General features: G+C 42.4%; 1 protein-coding gene across 2 annotated transcripts in view; it reads left to right on the top strand.

Annotated features, from left to right (window-relative positions):
- COP1 (COP1 E3 ubiquitin ligase) overlaps window positions 1-23,472 on the top strand; it is a 112,321-nt gene that overhangs the window by 68,538 nt on the left and 20,311 nt on the right. For both annotated transcript variants that reach the window (XM_032226349.1, XM_032226350.1), the window contains exons 17-18: window positions 521-645; window positions 1,502-1,662. In XM_032226349.1, the coding sequence (XP_032082240.1) occupies window positions 521-645; window positions 1,502-1,662 (286 nt within the window). The remainder of the gene's footprint in view (window positions 1-520; window positions 646-1,501; window positions 1,663-23,472) is intronic.

A 23,472-nucleotide genomic window follows, 5' to 3' on the forward strand; every position in this document is an offset into this window, starting at 1 on the left:
TTCGTTTTGCTCACATTAAGGATGATCCTTATCATCCCTTCCAATTCCACAGTTCTGTGATTCTATATAACAGGTATTCTTTGGGATTCATTCCAATGGCATAAGCCTCAATGAATTAAATGTAAGAGTAAAGTTATGTAAATTTCAATAAATTTAACATGGTTTTACAGAAAAATGTATCTTGGGATTCTCCATGGCTTTTTGTTTTTCTATAAATATGTATCGTCTAATAAGTTACAAGGCTATTAATACTAAAGCTGACTTCTTTACTCGAAACAAGTTTTATTTACCTTTTCCCAAAGGACTTAAAGTGTTTTTGCTTGGAAAACAAACCTTTGCAAAACCCAGGGAGTGGTTTCTGTTAAATGCAGCTTCCCTCTCTGCTTGCATTGTCCCAGACACAGATGGTACCAGAAATCTGTTTTCCGCCTAACTTAAGTTTTACACTGTGCTGATTTTGCCTACCTGGGAATCTTTCCTAATTTCCAATTTATTTATAAGTTTGTATCTCTGTCCTCAGGTCAACAGATAGCCAACTAAAGCTGTGGAATGTAGGGAAGCCACATTGTTTGCGTTCTTTTAAGGGTCACATCAATGAGAAGAATTTTGTAGGCTTGGCATCTAATGGAGACTATATTGCCTGTGGTAAGTAAACAGCTGTTTGAGCAAAGAAATTTAAATATACTGTTAAGTTTAAGCATTTATCAATGTCAAGTTTATGGCAATATATTACAATAAAATTGAATACACTATGAAATATCAACAAACTCATTGAAATGATCCATCCCTTTTCTTGATAAAAAAGAAAAACTTATGTTTAAAAATATGCCTAACAGCTGCCTGCCCATCTGTTTTCAAGAAATGTAAAAGAAGGAGGTTCAAAACTTTGAGAACATACGTAGAAAATGTTTGTTTATCCCAAATCATTATAGTTCAAACCAACTGAAAAAACTGAGTAATCTTAAACTTCAAAACGACAAGGAAAAGAACTATTTTTCAATTTTGCAGTTGGTAATATAACATAAACTTAGTACCATAACATAGCTTGCTGGTCTTTTCATAGTGAAAAATATCTCCAGTCCTTCAACGTAATCTCCTTTGGTCTGTACGCTGAACTTTTTATTTCTTCTTATCTTCTAAATCCTGTTTGGTATTTCAGCATGCTCCTTGAACTCTAACTTCTAAAACAGGTCATAGAAAATATCTTCTGGCATCTGGAATCATGCTGTTGCACAAAAAAGTTCCAAACATTACATCTTCAGGTGTATGCTTCTTAAATTGTATTAACCTTGGTAGTTGCCACCTTTCATTCACTTTCTGAGTATTGAATCCTTGGAATGAGTTGGTTGTAACAAATCATACATGTTATAATTAATCTAACTCCTATCTTAGGGTTTTGTACTTTAACCAGTAGAAAGGTTTTAGTTGAAAATTTAGGTTGAGCTGGAACTGACAGAAATAAATATTGTAAATCAACCTGTATTTTTGTTTTTGATTGTAGGAAGTGAAAATAATTCACTTTACCTGTACTATAAAGGTCTCTCAAAGACACTGCTAACCTTCAAATTTGACACTGTCAAAAGTGTCCTGGACAAAGACCGTAAGGAGGATGACACAAATGAATTTGTCAGTGCTGTATGCTGGAGGGCACTACCAGATGGGGTAAATATTTTAATATTTTATTTCTTCTTACCAAGAAGCAAAATAATTTGCGGGCCATTTATTTGGATGAACCTCAGTCTAGTTGTGAACATGTCAGATTAATGGAAGTTTTCACTTTGGATCATTAAATGACCAAGAATAGGCTTTCTCTAGAATAATAGCAACTACTTCTACTTAGAATTACCAGTGTACAAAGAGGAATATAAGAGGATGTTAATGGATTATCCAAACAGATATCACTGGACTATTATGCAACAAATCTTATCTTTGACCTGTATCAGGCTTTGTACTTCAGAATTCAGTAGATTTCCTCTTTCGACAAAGATTGTATTTAATTTTTTCTTCGTATAGTGGTTTTAGTGTATAGATAACTTCTTAGCTACGACCCGGGAGTCTTTTACTCGTAACAAACGTAATGCCTCTTATTGCTTTCTCAGCCCAAATAGATGCCTGTTAAGCATCCCTAGCGATCGTAAATTGTTGTCCCTCCTCCCAATCACATGGCTTCATGTTAAGAAGTCAGCTTTATGACTGGTTGTATTGTTGTGTGGTCACATGACCTTCATTCACAGTACTTTTTGCTGGTTTCCAGCAAACAAAAATGTCCATTGAGATTAACGGGTTCAGTTAAAAACCATCACATTTGGGGACTTCTGTGGTGAACTCATTGTGCTTGGAGCTGAGGAACGGGATTTCTCGTAACCTCTAACTCTTAACTTCTTTGTTTGAGCTCATTTCTGAGCACTGCGGATCCTGAAGGGACCGGCAGATTAAGGGGGAAACTCTGAAGACGCTGGGGTGATAAGGCAAATCCCCCAGTGGGTAGGAGAAACTCACTAAACGGACGAAGATCTATCCTGCCACTTGGTCAGGACTAGAGCGATGGCAACCGCATAAGAAGGAAGGAGAGAGAGAGCAGTTGAAATTGAGACATCTATTATTATTATTGACAACCCAAAGAAAAGGAGAACAACGCAAAATTGGCAGAGAGGGTGAGCTGGAAAGAAAGAGGCTCTGTGACGGAGACTGTTTTTGCAGTCCAGATTTTTGCCGAAAAGTAGTGAGAGCTGAGACGCTGAGTTGGAATTGACAGCGTGAATAACTTGAACGGAAGTGACCACAGTGAGAAACCCGCCGATAGGAGAGGGCCGAGAAAGAACTAAAACCCGGCGTGGACCCCAGGAGTGGGATATAGTAGCTGTTGAGAAGACTTGGAAAGCACACACAGGATTGTATAACAGTCGGGTTGGTTGTTGATTTTTTTTCCTGCTCTTCCTTCTATTCTTTTGTCTTTCCAAAGAATAGCTGAACTTTGAACTTTAAACAGTTTCAACCGTGAACAATAAACTCAGGTAACGAAGGGAGCAAGTGCTCTTTTTCTGTTTGGAGGGGACACCTTAAAAATATACAGTATTTACTCTCCTCGGAAGTTGGAATTGTACTGGAGACAGTAGAGAGAGAATTGTTACGGAATGGTTGGAGGGCTCCTTTACCCCCCCCCCTTTGTTTTGTCTCTGCCACTGGGCTTGCTGTGCTTACTGACTGTGACTGACTGAACGGACAGTGATACTGAGGAGAGGGTGACACCTAGTGGATTATAAATTGGAACTGTGACATTTATAAAACCGAGAAAAATTTATAAAAATGATAGAAGGATTTTATAACACTCAGACAGCCAAAGCTCTGATGAATGGAGATCTAACAGAAAAGATTGAAATTAAAAAATGAGTCAGACAGGGATGCCCCCTCTCTCATTTGCTGTTTATATTAACTTTGGAAATTTTACTAAATGAAATTCGGAAAGACCAGGGAATAAAAGGTTGAAGACTCAAAAATGAAGAATATAAGGCCCAAGCCTATGCCTATGACTTAGTATTTGTTCTAGAGGACCCATTAGAATCCAGCTTGAAATTAATTCAAAAATTAGAAGAATATGGCAAAGTGGCAGGACTAAAGATCAATAAAGACAAAGCAAAAATGATAACCGAGACAAAAAAACAAGAAGAGGAACTGGAAGTAGCAACCAGGATGCAAACAACGAAGAAAGTGAAATACTTGGGGATCTGGGTGGCGGCAAAATGTTCCACAATTAAAGATGATAATCATAATAAATTAGTGATACAAATAAAGAAAGATTTAGAAAATTGGAAAAATATTCAGTTATCACTCATGGGACGTATAGCGACAATTAAAATGAATATCTTACCAAGAATCCTATTCCTGTTACAAGCCGCACCTATTAATCCAGGTAAAAAATTCTTTCAAAAATTAAATAAAATAACCGCTAGGTTCATTTGGCAGGGATGAAAACCGAGGATTAAACTAAAGTCAATGCAAGACAGCAAGGAGAAGGGAGGTTTAGCATTACCAAATTGGGATTTATATGCATCAGCAGTAACAATTACATTGGTGAAGGATTGGCTAGAGCTAAAGAATAAAAGAATTTTGACCTTAGAAGGCCATGACCTGCAAGCAGGCTGGCATACATTCCTATGGGATGATAAAAATAAAACGCACAAATACTTTCAAAATCATTTAATCAGAAGAGCGTTATTGCAAAAATGGCTCAAAATCAAAAAAATCCACTCTGTGAAAATCCCAAATTGGCTATCACCGGCAGAAAGGACGACTCACCCAAATTTTACAGATTTGAACAAAATCCTAAGATACAGAGACTTAATTGATAGACAGGGAAATTTAAAAACAATTGAAGAATTGGCAGATCAGAACATGAAAGTTGACTGGCTAACTTACCTCCAAATCAAAACTAAATATAATAAAGATACTAAATTACATGACATTGAAACAGAGCCACACAAATTGGATAAAATTATTCAAAGCTCAGCTAGAAAGATGATAGGGAGAATATATAAATTCCTCTTGAAATATAAAATGGAAGAGGAAATTGTGAAAGAACAAATGATAAAATGGGCACAGAACTTTGGCTATAATATTGAATTAGACAAATGGGAAAATTTGGGGGGAATAAATTTAAAAATGACACTATCAGTTGCACACAAGGAAAACCAGTACAAAATGTTTTACAGATGGCACCTGGCACCAACAAGGTTAGCTAAAATCTTAACAAATACCTCCCCAAAATGTTGGAAATGCGAAACAATACACGGAACATATTACCATTTATGGTGGACCTGTGAGGAGGCTAAAAAATTTTGGAAAAGGATCAAAAAGTGGCTAGAGGCAATAACAGGTGTTAAAATAGAATGGAAACCATTCTATTAGGAATAATGACTGCGAAATATAAAAAAGAAATTCAGTATTTAATATTACGGCGGCAAGGATTGCTTTTGACCAGAAATGGAAAAACAAATTAATTCCAAGCGAAGATGAAATAATAAGAAAAGTTATGGATTGTGCTGAAATGGATAAATTAACAAAAGAAATCCAGGGAAAAGTAGAAACAGAATTCTACCAGATATGGGATAAACGGTATAGGTGGATGGAGGAAAGAAACAAGGATCAATGAAGGAAGACAACAAAGCCCAAAAATAGTAGTTAAGGAGAATTAACACATATATATGTATCTAGTTTAAATTTACTAGAGGTAATCAGCCAATATAGCAGATGAGTAAGATAAGAGGGTTAAGAATGTTGAAATGCAAATGAAATATAATAGAAGGGGAAACAATATAAGGTGAGTGATATCGTTTGGCAATTGCTATTAGAAAGAACAGGAAGCTCCTGTTCGTATTGTATTGTGTAAATGTGTACGTCTAAGTTTTGTGTGTGTGTGTTTTACATGTTTGTAAATAAAAAATTAATGAAAAATTAAAAAAATAAAACCATCACATTCGCTTAACAACTACCATAAAAACGTACAGAAAATTACTTCCGGTCAACTGGATGCCTCGACCTATGACTACAGCAATTCATGGTCTCAATTAGGGTCATAAGTCTGTAGCAACCAAGCTTATTTGAGTTCATGAAACTCTAGAATTCTGTGTTAGTACCAATTTTATCTTGTGCTCAGAATGTCATGTTTTAGTAAGTGGACTGGGGAGGATACTTTGTTTTCTATCTATTTTCTTTAGCTTTCTCTGAAATTATTATTTTTCCATTTTCATATGGAATATTGTATTTTCTGTCTGGTTGTACTAGAAAACAATCTTTGCAGGTTTAATGTTGTTCAGGAAGTACGGCTGTGTTACTTCAGTGCTCTGTTCTTCCCTTTAATTATAGCAACTAATTTTTTTCTTTCAACATCATTACTCACTTTTGTCTGCATTTTAATGCTGAGTTCCACCAGAGTAGAAGCTGGAGGTGAAAACCTCTTCTGGCTGAGTTTCCACATACTGACCTGACCTCATGCTTTGGACAGTGGCTTGGTAGTTCCTGCTGCCATTATCAATCCTTTGGAATGTTTCACCTGGTACGTGAGAGAAATAGAGCTTTCACACTCTTCATTGCTTTCTAGCAATTAAAGGTTAAAATGCAAAAGTTGAAATCACTTTTATAGTATCACCTCCATATCATGTAGCATAGAGGTATGTTAGCTAGAGATTTCAACGCCACGGTCACCACCACCCCGGGAGTAATAGAAATAACCCAATCATTAAAAAAAGATAAAATGTAATTTCCTAATCTCCACTCTTTCAAAAAATACATAAACAATCACTACCTAGACCCCTTCCAGTCAGGCTTCAGACCCGGTTACAGCACAGAAACCGCTTTGGTCGCATTGATTGATGATCTCTGGAGAGCCAGAGATGAAGGACATTCCTCCATCCTGGTCCTCCTTGACCTCTCAGCGGCTTTCGATACCATCGACCATGGTATCCTTCTGCGACGACTGCGGGGGGTGGGAGTGGGAGGCACCGTGCTACGGTGGTTCTCCTCCTACCTCTCGGACAGGTCGCAGTCGGTGTTAGTGGGGGGGCAGAGATCGTCCCCTAGGCCCCTAAATTATGGGGTGCCTCAGGGTTCGGTCTTATCCCCCCTGCTATTCAACATCTACATGAAACCGCTGGGAGAGATCATCCGTAGGCACGGGATTAGATACCATCAATATGCGGACGATACTCAATTGTATCTGTCCGCCCCGTGCCAACTCAATGAAGCGGCAGATGTGATGAGCCGGGGTCTTGAGGCCGTTATGGACTGGATGAGGGTTAACAAGCTTGTGCTCAACCCAGAAAAGACCGAGTGGCTGTTGTGTTTTCCTCCCAAAGATTTGACTAATATTCCAACACTCAGGCTGGGGGGTCAAATTTTGCACCCCTCAGAGAGGGTTCGCAACTTGGGAGTCCTCCTGGATCCACAGCTGTCATTTGACCACCACCTAACGGCTGTGACCAGGGGGGCATTCGCCCAGGTTCGCCTGGTGCGCCAGTTGCGACCCTACCTGAATCGGGAGGCTCTCACAACAGTCACTCGGGCCCTTGTGATCTCTAGGCTGGAATACTGCAATGTGCTCTACATGGGGCTGCCCTTGAAGAGCATCCGGCGGCTTCAGCTAGTTCAGAACGCAGCCGCGCGAGTGATTGCGGGTGCACCTCGATTCACCCGCATAACACCCATCCTCCGCGAGCTGCGCTGGCTGCCTGTCGATCTCCGGATGCGCTTCAAGGTGCTATTAATCACCCATAAAGCCCTACATGGCAGTGGATCTGGATACTTGAGAGACCGCCTTCTGCCAATTACCTCCCTGCGACCAATAAGATCCCATAGACTAGGCCTCCTCCGTATTCCATCGGCCAGCCAGTGTCGGCTGGCAACCACAAGGAGGAGGGCCTTCTCAGCAGTAGCCCCGGCCCTTTGGAACGAGCTCCCCGTGGAGATTCGTACCCTCTCCACCGTCCAAGCCTTCCGCATAGCCTTGAAGAACTGGCTCGCCCGTCAGGCCTGGGGATAAGGATAGTTACCCCTCCCGAATGATGAATGTATGTTGCCTACCATTTTATTATATGTCTTCTATCTTGATGTTTGTGTTCCCCCCTTCCCAGTTTTATGTGAGCCGCCCTGAGTCCCCTCAGGGAAAAGGGCGGCCTACAAATTCTAATAAAACTAACATAAAAACAATAAACTGTAGGGAAAGATAATTATACTGTTGCCCAGATCATGGTAATAAAACAGATTTCAAATTAGTAATGAAAGAAAACAAAAGCAATTTTCAGTCAGCTGCAAATAAAAGGGTCACAACAAGTGTCTAAAAAGAGTCTTATTAGTGATCCATAAGAGTGAAGATGTTGGACTAGGTCTTCGAAAGCTTGGATTCAAGTCTGTCGTCAGGCATGGAAGCTTACCATGCTTTTGGGCTAGTTATGTTCTCTCAGCCTTTCCATTTTCCAAACAAAGTATTGATTCGATTATTCACTGTTTTTTTAAAAAAAAAATTAAGAGTGTTTCTAGGGCCTACGTTTGGCATTTCATAATTGGAAATATGAAAATAATTAAATCAACTGGGGCATGCAATCTATTGGAAAACTATTGAGAAGATTAACACTCCTCATGCATTGTTTGGGGGAGAAAGTTCCAGGGACACCAGGGAGGTCAAAAGAAGCTATTAACCCCACGCTTTGCATTAATTTTGCATGAAGGGACAAAGGTTTAGGGCTTCAATCACATGTCACAATCATTAGCTTGAATATTCATCCCAGGGATGCCAGCAACATAGACCGTAAAGCATCTTTTGGGCAGTTAAGACAGGTAGTCCTCCACTTATGACAGCAATTGGGACCAGAATTTCCATCGCTAACTCATGTAGTCATGCTACCACTAATGTGGTAACAGCAATCCCTGGTCCTAGCTGCCATCATTAACCAAATCTCATGGTGATTAGACAAAGAAACCTCTTGCCAACTTCTCACAACCAAAAGCATTGGGCAACCTTGTAGTAAGTTCAAGTCCCAGGGCTGTAGACAGATAAGTGACTGCTGCTCAGTAGGGAAATATCAGAGAGGATTAATGAGGTTGTATGTAAGAGGCATGATATAGTTTGGGCCAGGAAATGTGCAAGAGGGGTGCATGGTTAGGGATAATATGGGAGGTGTGTGCTAGAGACGGTCAGAGAGGGAGTACATGAGGTATGCATTGAGGTTGAGAGGTGGTGTGCAAGAAACATGGTATGGGTCCAGGAAAATGCACAAGAGTGTGACAGGCAGGGTGCAGGTCAGGAAAGGGTTGTGGAGTGTACAAGGATGCAAGAGAGGTATGTTGAGAGTTGGGAAGGATGTGCAGATGGGTGCAAATGGCTATCATAAGCACAGAGCACATCGGTGGGGACACTTATCGCAGTGACTTGTGACTTTCCCTTCTGGCTTCCCCATTGACTTTCTGAGGAAGTCAGCAGAGAAGGTTGCAAATGGTATTCACGTGATCAAAAGGTTCTGCAACCAGTTGTAAGGGCGAACCGGTGAAATGCCTAGATTGGAATTGCATGGTTGTGGGGTTGCTGGGATGAATAGAACTCCAAGGGTTCTAGTCATCCAATAACCATGATTCAGTTACCCCACCATAACTTGGAATGCTTGCTGCCCCAATGGTTGTATGCCGAGGACTACCCGTATTACTTAATCATAAACCCACAATGAAAACGGAGAATATGAAACTTAGCAATACCATTGTGAGAGAGCCAATTTGGTATAGTAATGGGGCACCAGATAGGAACAAGACCATGAGTTCTAGTTCCATTTTCCACCAAAAGCCAGCTTGGGTGACCTTGGCTGAGTCAATCTGTCAAAAATGTTGCAAAATTTACCAAGAAAATTGTAGCATCAAATCCAGGCCATCACCAGGAGTCTGATTAAAGACGGACTCTAAGGACACCTCAGTGCATCTTGGAGCTGGGATATGGGGTTCCAAATGCATTAGATTGGATTACATTTGAGCAAAGATCCTATTATGTTTCTGCTGATGTTGGTTTAAAACAAAACACATAGGCATTAACTAAGTGTATAGTAAGAAAACTTATTTTAGCTCTTGCTGTTCAGAGTACAGGCATTATATATAAGCCATATGATTTCATAGATTATGCATAGCTTCAATTTATTAGCATCATTATAAAAGAAGTCATTTAATCGCTATGTTCATTGTAATATTTTAAATAGGTTAGCCTGGAAAGAAAGTAGAATTTAAGTGTTTTGGGAAACTATCTGGAAATGAAGATAAGAGAAAATAGAATGCAAATTAGTCATAAAAATATCTAGAATCCTTACCAGAGAGAAACTCTGAAGTAATGGTAATAGGGAATTGTGGAAAACTCATAAATTTCAGTTCTACTGAAGGGGCCAGAATTATTGGTTTACTTAAATCAACCTCTTTTAATTGCATAGTTATTCTGCATCACTGAAAAAGTGTTCTGTTAACAAGCACGCTAAGAAAGCTAGAGGTGAAAAACTACCCTGTTCCATGTTTTAGAATATTCAAGAGAATATAAAATAGTACTACTAGGTAAAAACCTCTTGTAATTTTATACCTATATGTTGATTTGCTCTTTTTTGCATTTTATTGAGAAATGGGGCTAATTTGAATTTGTTGACACTTGAGGAACACACTTTGTAATTATCAATATGAAGTGATCTGATCCTCAACTCTTGGAGAAATAATATAGGAATGGAATATAGCAATATAGCAATAGCAGTAGACTTATATACCGCTTCATAGGCCTTTCAGGCCTCTCTAAGCGGTTTACAGAGAGTCAGCATATTGCCCCCAACAATCTGGGTCCTCATTTTACCCACCTCGGAAGGATGGAAGGCTGAGTCAACCCTGAGCCGGTGAGATTTGAACCGCTGAACTGCTGATCTAGCAGTAGCCTGCAGTGCTGCATTTAACCACTGCGTCACCAGATTACTGTAGAAATCAGATGAAACAAACATGAGAGAAACAAATGACATAAACTAGAAGAACACTGCCTATCTGTAATTGATATACTTATGGTTTTTTTTATAAATTCTAAATTCACCATGGCAGTAATTTTTAAACTGATTTAATTAAAAATTAGACATTGTAAATGGGGGAAAAATATCTCTCTTCTGATTATTGACTTATGTTGAGTCACATTCTAAAGACAACCTGCATTTTATCTATATTACTGCTTCAGAAAGCCTTTAGCCATAGTGAAATATTGGACTCAGATCATCCCTTTACTAATATATGACCTCAAGCTCCATATAGAAGAAAGAATTCTGGATCATTCTTTGACTTCTTCCAGCTAATAAAGAGCTATTTCATCTACTGTGAATTTTGATGACATAAAGGCACATGGTATACAAGAGTATACCATGTGCCTTAATAGGAAGTAATAAACTCTTTCTTTAAATATAGGGGATGTCAATTCATTTTTACTATTATATTAACTGAACAAATTCCTAAAATGATTTTCAGAAACTACTTCAGTGTCACCTTTGGATTATTTAGAATTTGATATTATGCACTTCTGTTTGTAATGGCTTTGAGGCCCAAAACAATTGTATAGCTGCATCTGGTCATTGTCACCCATTTAACACCACCGAGGGAGCATGTGTAGGTTAAGGAATGCCTTACCCCCATATATAATTTCATATATAATTACATGTACTGTGTATATATGTTTACTTCTCTGCTGTCATGTTCTCAGCATATGCTAAATAATAATTTGGAATAATAATCAATTAAAGAAATGTGAAAGGCACGTCGGTGACAATAAATATTAAACTTATTAAACTTACTATGAATAAAATGCTAAGTGAATTCAAACATTTTAAAAATGCGTATTTCTAATCTCCTTCTATAATCATTAATTTTTACATAATTTCTTTTGCCCAGTTTCTATACAATCTGCTATCTATGAACCTAATTTTTAATTTTCTTCAACTATAGGACTAGCAGATTATCTCTTCCTTAGTTTGAGCTCTGATATTTCCAATTGTAGAAGAGTCCACCTTAATTTTTAATGTGTAAGTGTCAGGGTTTCAAGTAACAGACCCGATGCAATCAAAACTCTGAGTCCAAAGTCCAAATTTATTAGGCATATTGGCACATCTGGTGAAAACCCAACTCTGAAGGTTCCGAGGTTTTCCCTACCCAAATTAAAAATCAAAGTTCTTCCTCCAGTCCACATATCCATCACATGGTCCAACCAGATCACAGTTCCAACTCCAGTTGGTTTCAGTCCACACCTCTCCACACCTGGTGAGAACATCCTTGGTTCCCAGGAGAAAGATTTTTAATTTGGCTACAAGTCCCCAGCTATCTCTACTCCCCCCTCCCATTCCCAAAGCTCCAACCAGCCTTGCTATGGCAGCCCTGAAGACGCTCCAAAATGGCTTCAGGGTTGACAGTAAGATTAGAAACGCTATCATTTATTTAGCATGAACTGACATGTGTATTTTTAGAAACAAATTGTTCCATACTAAGTGATTTTTAAACAGCAGTTTTGTAAAGGAATTATAAATTGTGCTTATTTGCATTTGCATATAAAGCATTTGCCTTTCAACTTCTGCTATATTCTAGGATACCATAGCAAATCTCATTTTACATGAATAATTAGAAAAGGTGGCCAGTTTAGCAACTCCTTTACTCATTATTATCGCCTCAACAGCAACACTCTTGAGATCCACATTAGTCTATCAAGCTGTTATTATTAGTGGCACACTTGCCAACTCAAAACCTTAGTGTTTTGACACTTTCTTCTGAACGTTTTTAGGGAAAATACAAAAAAGTGAATTTAGAATATGTTTCCCTTCCTTCCTCCCTTCCTTCCTTCTATGTATGCATGCATGCATACATACACACATACACAGATCAGTGGTGGGTTTTCTGTCCTAATGATTTCTTCCAACAACCAGTTCACCAAACTGCTCAGAAAGTTAACAACCGATTTTCCTGAAGTGGTGCGAACTGGCTGAATCCCACCACTGACATGCATGCATGCATGTATCTTATCCAGGAAACGTTTTCACTTCATGCAAGAAAATTACAAAGTCAACATTCCTAGATACCATTCATTATTCTTTATGGTTCATTGTACTATTCATTGGTTAATTGTGTTTCTTTGAGGTTCAATAGTCTACTTTTGAAGAGTGTTCTCCTATGCAGCTCTACATTATATGGTATCTGCAGTACCAAATAGCATTTCATAATATTTTTCTTATGTGTGAAGTTGGTGAAAGAACACGCTAAAAATGAATGGTATCAGAATTTTCAGAGTGAAAATAATTATGTTTTTGCTGTCTACTGCAGCACACCTTAATGCTATATAAATAGATGTTAATGAGGTTGGTTGAAAATTAGTTTACAAAATTGTTCTAAAATATCACAATAAACTACAAATTGCATGAGTAACTATAATCTTTAGTAATAAAGTCAAAATAGTGTTGTTTTGAATTCTTCATAATTTATCAAGCTTATTCCATTTCAATAATCTATTGTAGTTTAATAAAATACTGTGATTCTAGCCTTGTCTTGTCTTGTTAGATTACAGGTGTGAGTTTCAAAATTTTTGGAGTTTTCTAGTTTTCTACATGGTAAATTGAAGGAAAAATAACTTGCAATTAATACATGCCATGTTGCACTGATCACCCAGAAAAATCTTAGTTTGCGGCATAATTGATCCAGCATATTTGTTTGAAAGGAAGGAAATGACGTAACAGAAACCAACATCCCTCTGCAACAATTTTCTTGCATGCCCCTTTTTCTAGACTCCAAATAAAATCCCTCTCCCCCCAAAAAATTAAAAAGAGGGTTTTTAAAAAAAATTTGGACTGCAGATGGATGAGATTGGAGGTAGGACTGAGAGTATTTTGCCTTAAAGATAATTTGCTCTCATTTCAAAACCAGTCCAGTTGTTTTGGATCATTTTTATTGGTTTTAGCTGTTTTATTATAAGCCTTCCAGAGTAATTGGATAGAAATGGGTGTCCATATAATTTTAATTAATTAATTAATTAAAATGATTCTGCTAAAACCCAGAAGGGACGTGGTGGCTCAGTGGCTAAGACACTGAGCTTGTTGATCAGAAAGGTCGGCAGTTCGAATCCCTAGCACCACATAACAAAGTGAGCTCCCGTTACTTGTCCCAGCTTCTGTCAATTAGCAATTTGAAAGCATATAAAAATGCAAGTAGAAAAATAGAACCACATTTGGTGGGAAGGTAACAGAGTTCCGTGCACCTTCAGCATTTAGTCATGCCGGCCACATGACCATAGAGACGTCTTTGGACAGCATTGGCTCTTCGGCTTTGAAACTGAGACAAGCACCGCCCCCTAGAGTCAGTAATGACTAGCACATATATGAGAGGGGATCCTTTACCTTTACTAAAACCCAGCTATTCTGCTGTAGAATTTTGGCAGTATTTTCTTGTGATGCTTATGAAGCTGCATTGTGGATTGTTTCTGCGGTGTTTCACATAAACATTTTTTCTAACCTTTTCAACTTCTAACACTATTTTTAAATTTTCATTTCTTTCCCATCTGTTCTGCTTTATAATAGAATACCCAATTCAGTTCCTATGAATTCAAAACTTGTAAGGTTACTAAGAAATAGCATTCCACAAGTATGTTGATGGTAAATGTTCAAGTAATTAACTTTTTATTATTGAGTATAATAGTAGACTTTCTCACTTAAAGTTTGTCTGACATCAGTGTGCTACCAGAATTTAACAAGCTATATTAGAGAATTCTGTTTCCTTTTGTAATAAAGAATCCTTTCTAATAGGGAAGTGAAAAGCAATGTAGGCAGCCATTTTCTGTGGAAGGCTCACACTATTGCGTCAAGGTCTGGAGCTATAAGTATGTGTGAATGCTCATCTCTTTTTATCATTGATGGTTCCAGCAGAAATATTATCTAGACATTCATATACACATATAAAAGACTAGGAACAATCTTTGAAGGAACTCCATGCTTCTTCCAAAGGATTTGTCTGCTTTACTGCTTCAAAGAAGTGTGCTTTTTTTTCTGGTAACATTTTACTAAATGGCATTTTCAAACCTTTGCTCAGTCCCATTCTCCAGGGATACTGCAGGAGGGTTCAGAAATGGAATGGCTATTATCATGCCTTGATTGGTCCAGAGACTGAGTCATAATTGTTAAGCTATGTCTCTGACTCTCTTCTTCCTTGGCCCAGTTTCAACTCAGTCTGGTCCAAGACAGGTTTGATCTGCCTTGGCTCTTAAATACCTATTCCGGAACCTTTCTAATTTAATTGATCTTTTTCCAAAAACAGTTTTCTTCTCAATTTGGCTCCAAATTTGACTATTGCTATTTGCTCTAGACTGCTGGGGAGATATAGGGCCCATTTAGCGCTGCCTCCTGCTCCGGAGCACCGGAGGCTTACGGGAGGCCTTTTTTCAGCCTCTTCCAGTGAGGAGTCGATTAAGCCTCTGTCTAGCTGAGGCTGGGTAGCTTAACTGCTCGTTGAGCATTTTTCTGCCTCACCGGCGCCGCAACAATAGCCCGGTCAACGGGAAAAGCCGAGTTCAGCTTTTCCACATGGAGGACGGCATCAGGTGTATCACAGCTGCAGGCAGTGGCCATTTTGGACCCGACACGTGCGAAGGGGCTGACCTCAGACGAGCACGCACATCGCGCCACGTGGAGAGCACAGCTAGACCGGCCCGTGCAGATACAGCCGCCAAGCCGGCAACGTCTTCAGGAGCCGAAGTGTTGGGCAGCAGCTACCACATCGGGTGGTCATGAGTAGGCTGCACTTGTGGCGGTAACAAGATGGCAGATGCCTGATCTTCAGAGCCAGTGGGGCCGTCTTCTTCAACGGCACTCAGCCCGTAACAGTCTCCCTGAAGCCATGGCCACTAAGTTTCCATGTAAAGCCCAGGAAAGGGATGAACAGTGGAGGCAAAAGTCCCTGGAGAAAAGAGTAGCCAGGGCTGAAAGACAAAGGGAGGCCAGGGGTTTCAGGCCCAGCCCTTTTCCTGCCAGATCTAGATCACCAAGCAGGGGGTCCATGGTACCTCTATCCCCCGCCCTTTATCTCCAGCTCATTCCAGGGGCTTCCATAGAAGGCAGGCCTCTCTATCCCCTCCCATCTCTGCCAGAGATATGCAAGAGATGCCCGATGACCTCTTTGACTGCGGCATGCCTCATTCAGCAGGGGGCCTTCCTCACCAACCCCTGGCACCACACGCTGCTGGGCCTTCAGTTGGATTTGACCCAGTGGGCCATCAGGAATTTATGACAGGCATCCCAGATCAGATGCAAAGGCTCATTGCTAGGGCAATTTCACAGGGCATTGCCTCGGGCCTGTGCCACAGGGACCGCGACCCACCCGCCCAAGGGGCTAGTACGGGCCACACTTATTGACAGTCTTCCTGGGCCATAACTTCCACTCAGGAATGTAGGATGGTTTCCCCATCTGTGGCCAGTGAGGGTTCCCTAGTTGGGGATGACAACTAAAGGGATTTTGACCTGTCAGATGAGGAGGAGGCTCTGGGCCTGCCCGCCGCCCCGGCTTTTATGGGCTTGTTTCCCCCTGCCCTGTTTAAGTCACTGTTGTGCAAAGTGCTCTCTACTACCAAATTGGGGACGGGGTCTCAGGCCACGGCTACTTCCACCACCACTACTGCTACTACCAGTCAGTCAGAGCTAAATGGAGGGTTGTTCTCTGAACCTATGCCAGAAAAGGAAGAGGTTCTGGCTCCTCAGCTGTTCCTAGATGTTCTGAAAAGCAATGGGCTCGGCCCGGTACTTTTCCCAATCCCGGGTGGAACGACCATAGGTTTTATAACATGGAACAATCTTTTTCTCAGGCCCTACAGGTTCCATCTGTTGATGCTCCGGTGGCCGCCTTAGCTACATCTACCCCATTGGTGACTAGCAATGTAGCGGATAACCTGAATCCTGAGGATAAGAAAGCCTAGCTGACCTTAAGTAAAGCTTTTCAGTCAGCGGCTTGGGCCGTCAAAGCAGTTTCCTTCTTTAATAGAATGACCTTACTGTGGCTTCACCAACTTCAGGACTAACATTCTCCTCAGGATTCACGTCTTCATCAAGATGAGAACAAGTTGCTAGCTGCGACTCAGTTTTCAGTGGACGCCATTCTTAATACAGCCAAGGCCCACGTAAACCACCAGGGGGGAACCCACTCGAAAGCACTGTGGATCGAGGCACATGGACAGAGAGGCATCTGGAATTGCTTATATAGGAACATATCTCAGGGTCAAACAACCACCAGGCTGAGCACCAGGTTCAGCAGGGCTACAGTAGATTATGGTGAGTGGCAACTGCATCCTGGGCTATTCATACAGATCTGCCGATAGTTCGGAATGCCGGAGGTGGATCTCTTTGCTACACCAGTGAATGCCCAGCTTCCTCGGTTCTTCTCACGTTTCCTATACTGAGGGGCAAAAGGCACCAACGCTCTCCACAGCTGATGGCCCCCAGAACTTCTCTACACCTTCCCTCTCCTTCCTCTCCTCCCAGGGACCCTCAGGAAGATAGAGGCAGAAGGAACAGAGCTCATCCTAATAGCTCCCCACTGGCCCAGAAGGCCCTGGTTCACGGATCTGGTTCACTTGTCCCCTCCATGGAGGATCCCTTGGGAGAAGGTCTCCCTATGCCAGGGGCTCCTGGTCCATCCGGAGCCTCAATGGCTCCAGTTGCCTGCCTGGCACTTGAGAGGAGTCTCTTAAGGGTAGCCAATTTCTCAACGAGGGTGATTTCCACCATTGAAGCGTCTAGGACATCTTCGACCACTAGAATATACAATGCAACATGGTCCACCTTTGTTAGGTGGTGCAGTTAAGCTAGCATAGATCCAATGGAGGCTTCTTTCCTCAGGTCCTTGAATTCCTGCAGGACAGTCTGGGAAATTGTAATTGTAATTGCTTTATTTGTATGCCGCCCTTTTCCCTGGGGGGACTCAGGGCGGCTCACAATTTCAGGGGGAGGGGGAACAAACAAGTTACAAACATAAAACAATACATCATTAAAAACGCAACAGTCATACAATTCGAGTGGGGTTAAGGTCTCTAGCCCCAGGCCTGTCGGGACAGCAAGGTTTTAAGGGCTACGTGGAAGGTCGAGGGTGGTGAGGGTACGAATCTCCATGGGGAGTTCGTTCCAGAGGGTCGGAGCAGCCACCGAGAAGGCTCTCCTCCGGGTAGTTGCCAGCCGACATTGGCCGGCCGATGGAATTCGGAGGAGGCCTAATCTATGGGATCTTATCGGCCTAGTGGAGGTAATTGGCAGTAGGCGATCTCTCAAGTACCCAGATCCAATACCATGAAGGGCTTTGTAGGTGACAACTAGCACCTTGAAGCGCACCCGGAGATCAACAGGCAGCCAGTGCAGCTCGCGGAGGATAGGTGTTACGTGGGTGAAACGAGGCGCACCCACGATCGCTCGCGCGGCTGCATTCTGCACCAGCTGAAGTCTCCGAATACTCTTCAAGGGCAGCCCCATGTAGAGCACATTGCAGTACTCCAGCCTAGAGGTCACAAGGGCACGAGTGACTGTTGTGAGAGCCTCCCGGTTCAGGTAGGGACGCAACTGGTGCACCAGGCGAACCTGGGCAAATGCCCCCCTGGTCACAGCTGACAAATGGTGTTCAAAAGTCAGCTGTGGATCCAGGAGGACTCCCAAGTTGTGAACCCTATCTGAGGGGCGTATTATTTGACCCCCCCAGCCTGAGAGATGGAACACTTGGCCAATTAGTGGGAGGGAAGCACAGCAGCCACTCGGTCTTATCCGGATTGAGTACAAGCTTGTTAACCCCCATCCAGTCTCTAACCGCCTCAAGGCCCTGGCTCATCACGTCCATCGCTTCATTGAGTTGGCACGGGGCGGACAGATACAGCTGTGTATCGTCCGCATACTGGTGGTATTTTATCCCGTGCCGTTGGATGATCTCGCCCAGCGGTTTCATGTAGATATTAAAAAGAAGGGACAGGACCGAGCCCTGCGGCACCCCATATGTTAGGGGCCTAGGGGTCGATCTCTGCCCTCCAACTAACACTGACTGCGACCTGTCCGAGAGGTAAGAGGAGAACCACCGTAAAACAGTGCCTCCCACCCCCACCTCCCGCAGTCGTCGCAGAAGGATACCATGGTCGATGGTATCGAAAGCCGCTGAGAGGTCAAAGAGTACCAGGATGGAGGCATGGCCTCCATCCCTGGCCCTCCAGAGATCATCGGTCAATGCGACCAAAGCGGTTTCTGTGCTGTAGCCAGGCCTGAAGCCTGACTGGAATGGATCAAGATAACTGGCTTCCTCCAAGGACCGCTGGAGCTGAAAGGCCACCACCTTCTCAACAACCTTCCCCACAAATGGGAGGTTGGATACTGGACGGTAGTTGTTAAGAACGGCTGGATCCAAGGATGGTTTCTTCAGGAGGGGTCTCACCACCGCCGCCTTTAAAGTGGGGGGAAAGACCCCCTCCCGCAGGGAGGCGGCAACAACCGCCTGGATCCAGCCCCGGGTCACCTCCCTGCTGTTAACAACCAGCCAGGAGGGACACGGGTCCAGTACACATGTGGAGGCACCTACAGCTCTCATGGCCTTGTCCACGTCCTCAGGGGTAACAGCTTGAAAATCAATCCAGCGATGACCTACAAGATTATCCCCTAGTGCCTTGGCTGGTTCTGCAAGATTGGAGTCCAGATCCGCCCGAAACCGAGCAACTTTATCCGCGAGGAACTGGACGTAGTCCTCAGCCCTGCCCTGCAAAGGATCCCCCGCATCCCTCCTATTTAGGAGGGAACGGGTTATCCTGAACAGGGCGGCTGGGCGCGACTCAGCGGAAGCAATCAGAGTGGCAATATAAGTTCTTTTTGACATCCTGATTGCCCGGATGTACTCTCTGATGCAGGATGTTAAAAGTGCTCGGTTCGATGCGGATTTATTGGATCTCCATTGGTGCTCTAGGCATCTCTTTCGGCGCTTCCTCTCCCGGAGTTCCTCGGTAAACCAAGGGGCCCTCCTGGATCCACTGCCTCGGAGCGGCCGTAGAGGTGCAATCCGGTTAAGAGACTCCGTCGCCGCCGAGTTCCAAGCAGCAACCAGAGTCTCCGCCGGACTGCGGGTGAGAGTATCAGGAATAACCCCAAGCTCCGTCTGGAACCCCAGAGGGTCCATAAGTCGCCTGGGGCGGAACCACCTGGTCGGTTCCTCCTCCCTACAGTGGGGGTTTGGTCTCTGAAAGTCAAGCCTCAGTAGGTAGCGAAAGAGCTTATCCCATAATAGAGTCTGTCGGTAGGTAGCGATTCTGGCCATGGTGATAGCAGGAGAAGGTCACCTGTCCTTAGCTCATGATCCCATCATTAAATGTTTCCTAAAAGGGGTGTCCAACCTCTGTCCACCAGTGGTTCACTGGTTCCCCACCTGGGATCTCCCCACAGTCCTTCAGGCACTTGTGAGGGAGGCATTCGAGCCCCTCAGGATGGTTAGTCTGCATTTCCTGTCATTCATAGTTGTGTTCCTGGAGGCTGTCACGTCAGCAAGACGCATCTCTGAATTAGAGGCTCTCCTGGAGGGAAGATCTTGGCGCCTTCCACGACAATAGAGTGGCCCTTAGACTTGACCCAACCGTCCTCCCAAAGGTTAATTCTTCATTCCACAGATCCCAGGAGATTGTCCTTCTGGATTTCTGCCCGACTCCATTATTCCATTTCACCTCAGCGGTCTGAAGCACCAGTGCTCCCATAGAGGATAACTGTAGGGCAGCCACCTGGGCTTCACCTTCACTGTTTATTAAGCATTACTGGCTGGACATGTTCGCATCTGCAGAAGCATTCTTCAACCGAAGGGTGCCCCAGCAGGTTTTTCATCCATCAAGAACTCTGGGCCAGGCAGTTCCCCTCCCTTAGGATGATAGCTTTGGTACGTCCCATTCCTGAACCCTTATGCAGTATCCCTAGAGAAGACACGTTGGTCCTACCTGAACTTTGTTTCTCAGGATACTGCAGGAGAGTTCAGGCCCCTCCCAATCACGTGTCCGTAGTTCATTTCACCTAGCGGGGGATGGCCAGGTTGTCTATTCCTTTCCAGAAACTTCATGCAGCTGCGACCTTGTTGAAACTGGGCCAAGGAGGAAAAGAATCAGAGGCGTGGCTTAACAATTATGACTCAGTCTCTGGACCAATCAAAGCATGATAATACCCATTCCATTCCTCAACCTTCCTAAAATATCCTGAGAAACAATGTTCAGGTAGGACCAACATGTCTTTTCCTGAATAAACACATATAGTGATTAAGATACAAAGCCAGAAACCGGGAGACCATGAGTTCTAGTTCCGCCTTAACCACGGAAACCATCTGGATGACCTTAGACCAGACATACACTCTCAGCCCAACCCACCTCACAGGGTCATTGTGGGAAAAATAGAAGGAGGAAGATGTAGTGGATATGCTTGCCACCTTGTTTGTATAAATAAAGCCGGGATATAAATAGAATACACACTCTAAGCATAGCACTCTCAGCTGTCATAAGGACATGATTTAAAAAGTGTGGGAAATGGCTTCAGGGCCCGGGAAGACAAATATGAAAAATCATTTCTCTATTTTAGAAATCAATTTAGTTAAAATTTTAGATAATTGGCCATTTCTGATCAGTTAAAAGTTCATGAGCATTGCCTTAGATGGGAAAGAAAACTGAGTTGCAGTAAGATTTACAAATAAATCTATCCAAAAGAATTGCTTTTCTTGCCATTGTTTCTAGCAGTTCCCCCCAAAATACTTGAATAAATTCATGTGGTATAAATGAATTGGTGCAGGTCTGGAACTGTTCTTAAATTTCTCTTAAGTCAAGAGCACTGGGAAAGGTTTGGGTCAGGGAACCTAAAATTTCATCCCAACTTTATACAAACCTTGAAAACATGTTTTTTTAAAGTGGGATACATGCATTTGGAATAGGAATAGGAATAGGAATAAGTTTATTTATAGGCCGCCCTTTTCCCTGAGGGGACTCAGGGCGGCTAACAACTTATATGGGAGGGGGATACATACAGTAACATATAACATAACACGTAATTAAAAGAATAACAACATTCATTCAGCATTCGGGTGGGGGCGAATCAAATCTTTACCCCCAGGCCTGACAGGATAGCCATTTGTCTATTCTTTAGAGAAATCTGCTTGAGCTAACCTTAATTAAACCCACTTCCTTAGTTAACTTTCCTACTATCTGCTTGTATGCATTAGTTTAAGATATGGTACAATCTGGAATTAGAAATAAAGGGGATATAATTAAAAAAAAAGTTTTTGATTGCAGGATCCAATCTGGGTCAGTCACCAGAACCAGAGGTTTACCGTATATACTCGAGTATAGGCCGACCCGAATATAAGCCGAGGCACCTAATTTTACCACAAAAAACTGGAAAAGTTATTGACTCGAGTATAAGCCTAGGGTGGGAAACGCAGCAGCTACCGGTAAATTTCAAAAATAAAAATAGATACCAATAATGTTTTTGAATATTTATTTCAAAGAAAAACAGTAAACTAGCGGTGTATTCAATGAAATACTTCACTCACCTCATGATGCTGATGTCCCGCTGTGATGATGATGTCCCGTGCAGCCGCGGGAGCGATGTCCCGCCTCCTATGACACACGGCACAGTGATTCCTATCATTGGATCACTGTACCAGAGGAGGTGGGACATCGCTATGTGGCTGCTTGCCATAACAAGGAGGAGGTGGGACATCGTTGCAGAGCGGCAGGAGGGGGAGGAAGGGGAATCGTAAGACAGCCCTGCATTACATTAGAATGTGAGGAGGGGGGATGGTGCGGTGCGCGCTGCGCGGCAAACTGACACAGAGGGAGGGGAAACTCACAGGGGCACTGGGCCATTCACGAGTGTCACCCAGCGGCATGGCCCCGCCCCTTTTTCTCCTCCATTTCGGGCAAATTTTTCACTGACTCGAGTATAAGCCGAGGCGGCTTTTTTCAGCCCAAAAAGTGGGCTGAAAAACTAGGCTTATACTCGAGTATATACAGTAATTTTCGGAGTTTTCAGATTCGTGCTGGAGCCCATCTTCAGGGAACTTCTCTCTAGCAGAGTATGTGCTGTTCTGTGCGTGGTATTTATGTGGTGCCTATTGTATGTGGTTTTTTTAGATGTTGATTGGGGTGTTGATGGTTGGCTATTAAGTTGTTGACTGTCTTTTACATGTGCTGCATGGCCCTCTCTTATCTAAGTACTTGATAAACTGGTAGATTAGCACTGCTGTTGACTGACAAGGGGCCCATTTCCCAGGCTTCAATCACTTCCCTGGCTGTTTTTGTGTCTTCTCCAACAATCTTAATAACTGCAGAAAATACCATGTAGTGAAGGAAATATCATTTTCCTCTTGACAAGCTGTTCTGTAGAGCAAAAAAGAAAAAAGAAAAGCTTTTAAACTTTATAGTTGGCATAAACCAATTTTAATCCTTCCATAAAGAGATCTCCAGATTTTGGCTGGTTGATTGATATTTAATTATTTGATTTCACGATTATGTTAACATCGATGACATTTTTATTTTAAGGGTTCTAGCAATTGTAGAGGAAATGGGACATTTCAACCTTATGTTCTTGAATTAATCCCAGTCAGAATAATTGAAATAGTGTCATATCTCTCTGGAAACCAGCAATCAGAGGGTTTCACAGTTTGCCCTTTCCTGTCTCCTCTAATTCCTTCTTAGCTTTGTTAATTACACTTCCATCCTATAATGAAGATCTTGGTGCAAGCTTTAGATGGACTTAACCTTGTCATTAATAATGTAGATTATTAAATTTCCACCCCATCATGTCAATAAATCAGTTATATGTGCACATCTAATTAAATATTCACCCAGTAAAAATAATACTTGAAATTATTATATTGCATTTCATCGGTGGATCTAAAACTAGGTAGTCAGAGGTAGTTAAGCAATATTGGCCTTTA

Source organism: Thamnophis elegans, chromosome 11 (assembly GCF_009769535.1).
Source record: "Thamnophis elegans isolate rThaEle1 chromosome 11, rThaEle1.pri, whole genome shotgun sequence".
In the NCBI taxonomy this organism is placed as follows: Eukaryota; Metazoa; Chordata; class Lepidosauria; order Squamata; family Colubridae; genus Thamnophis; species Thamnophis elegans.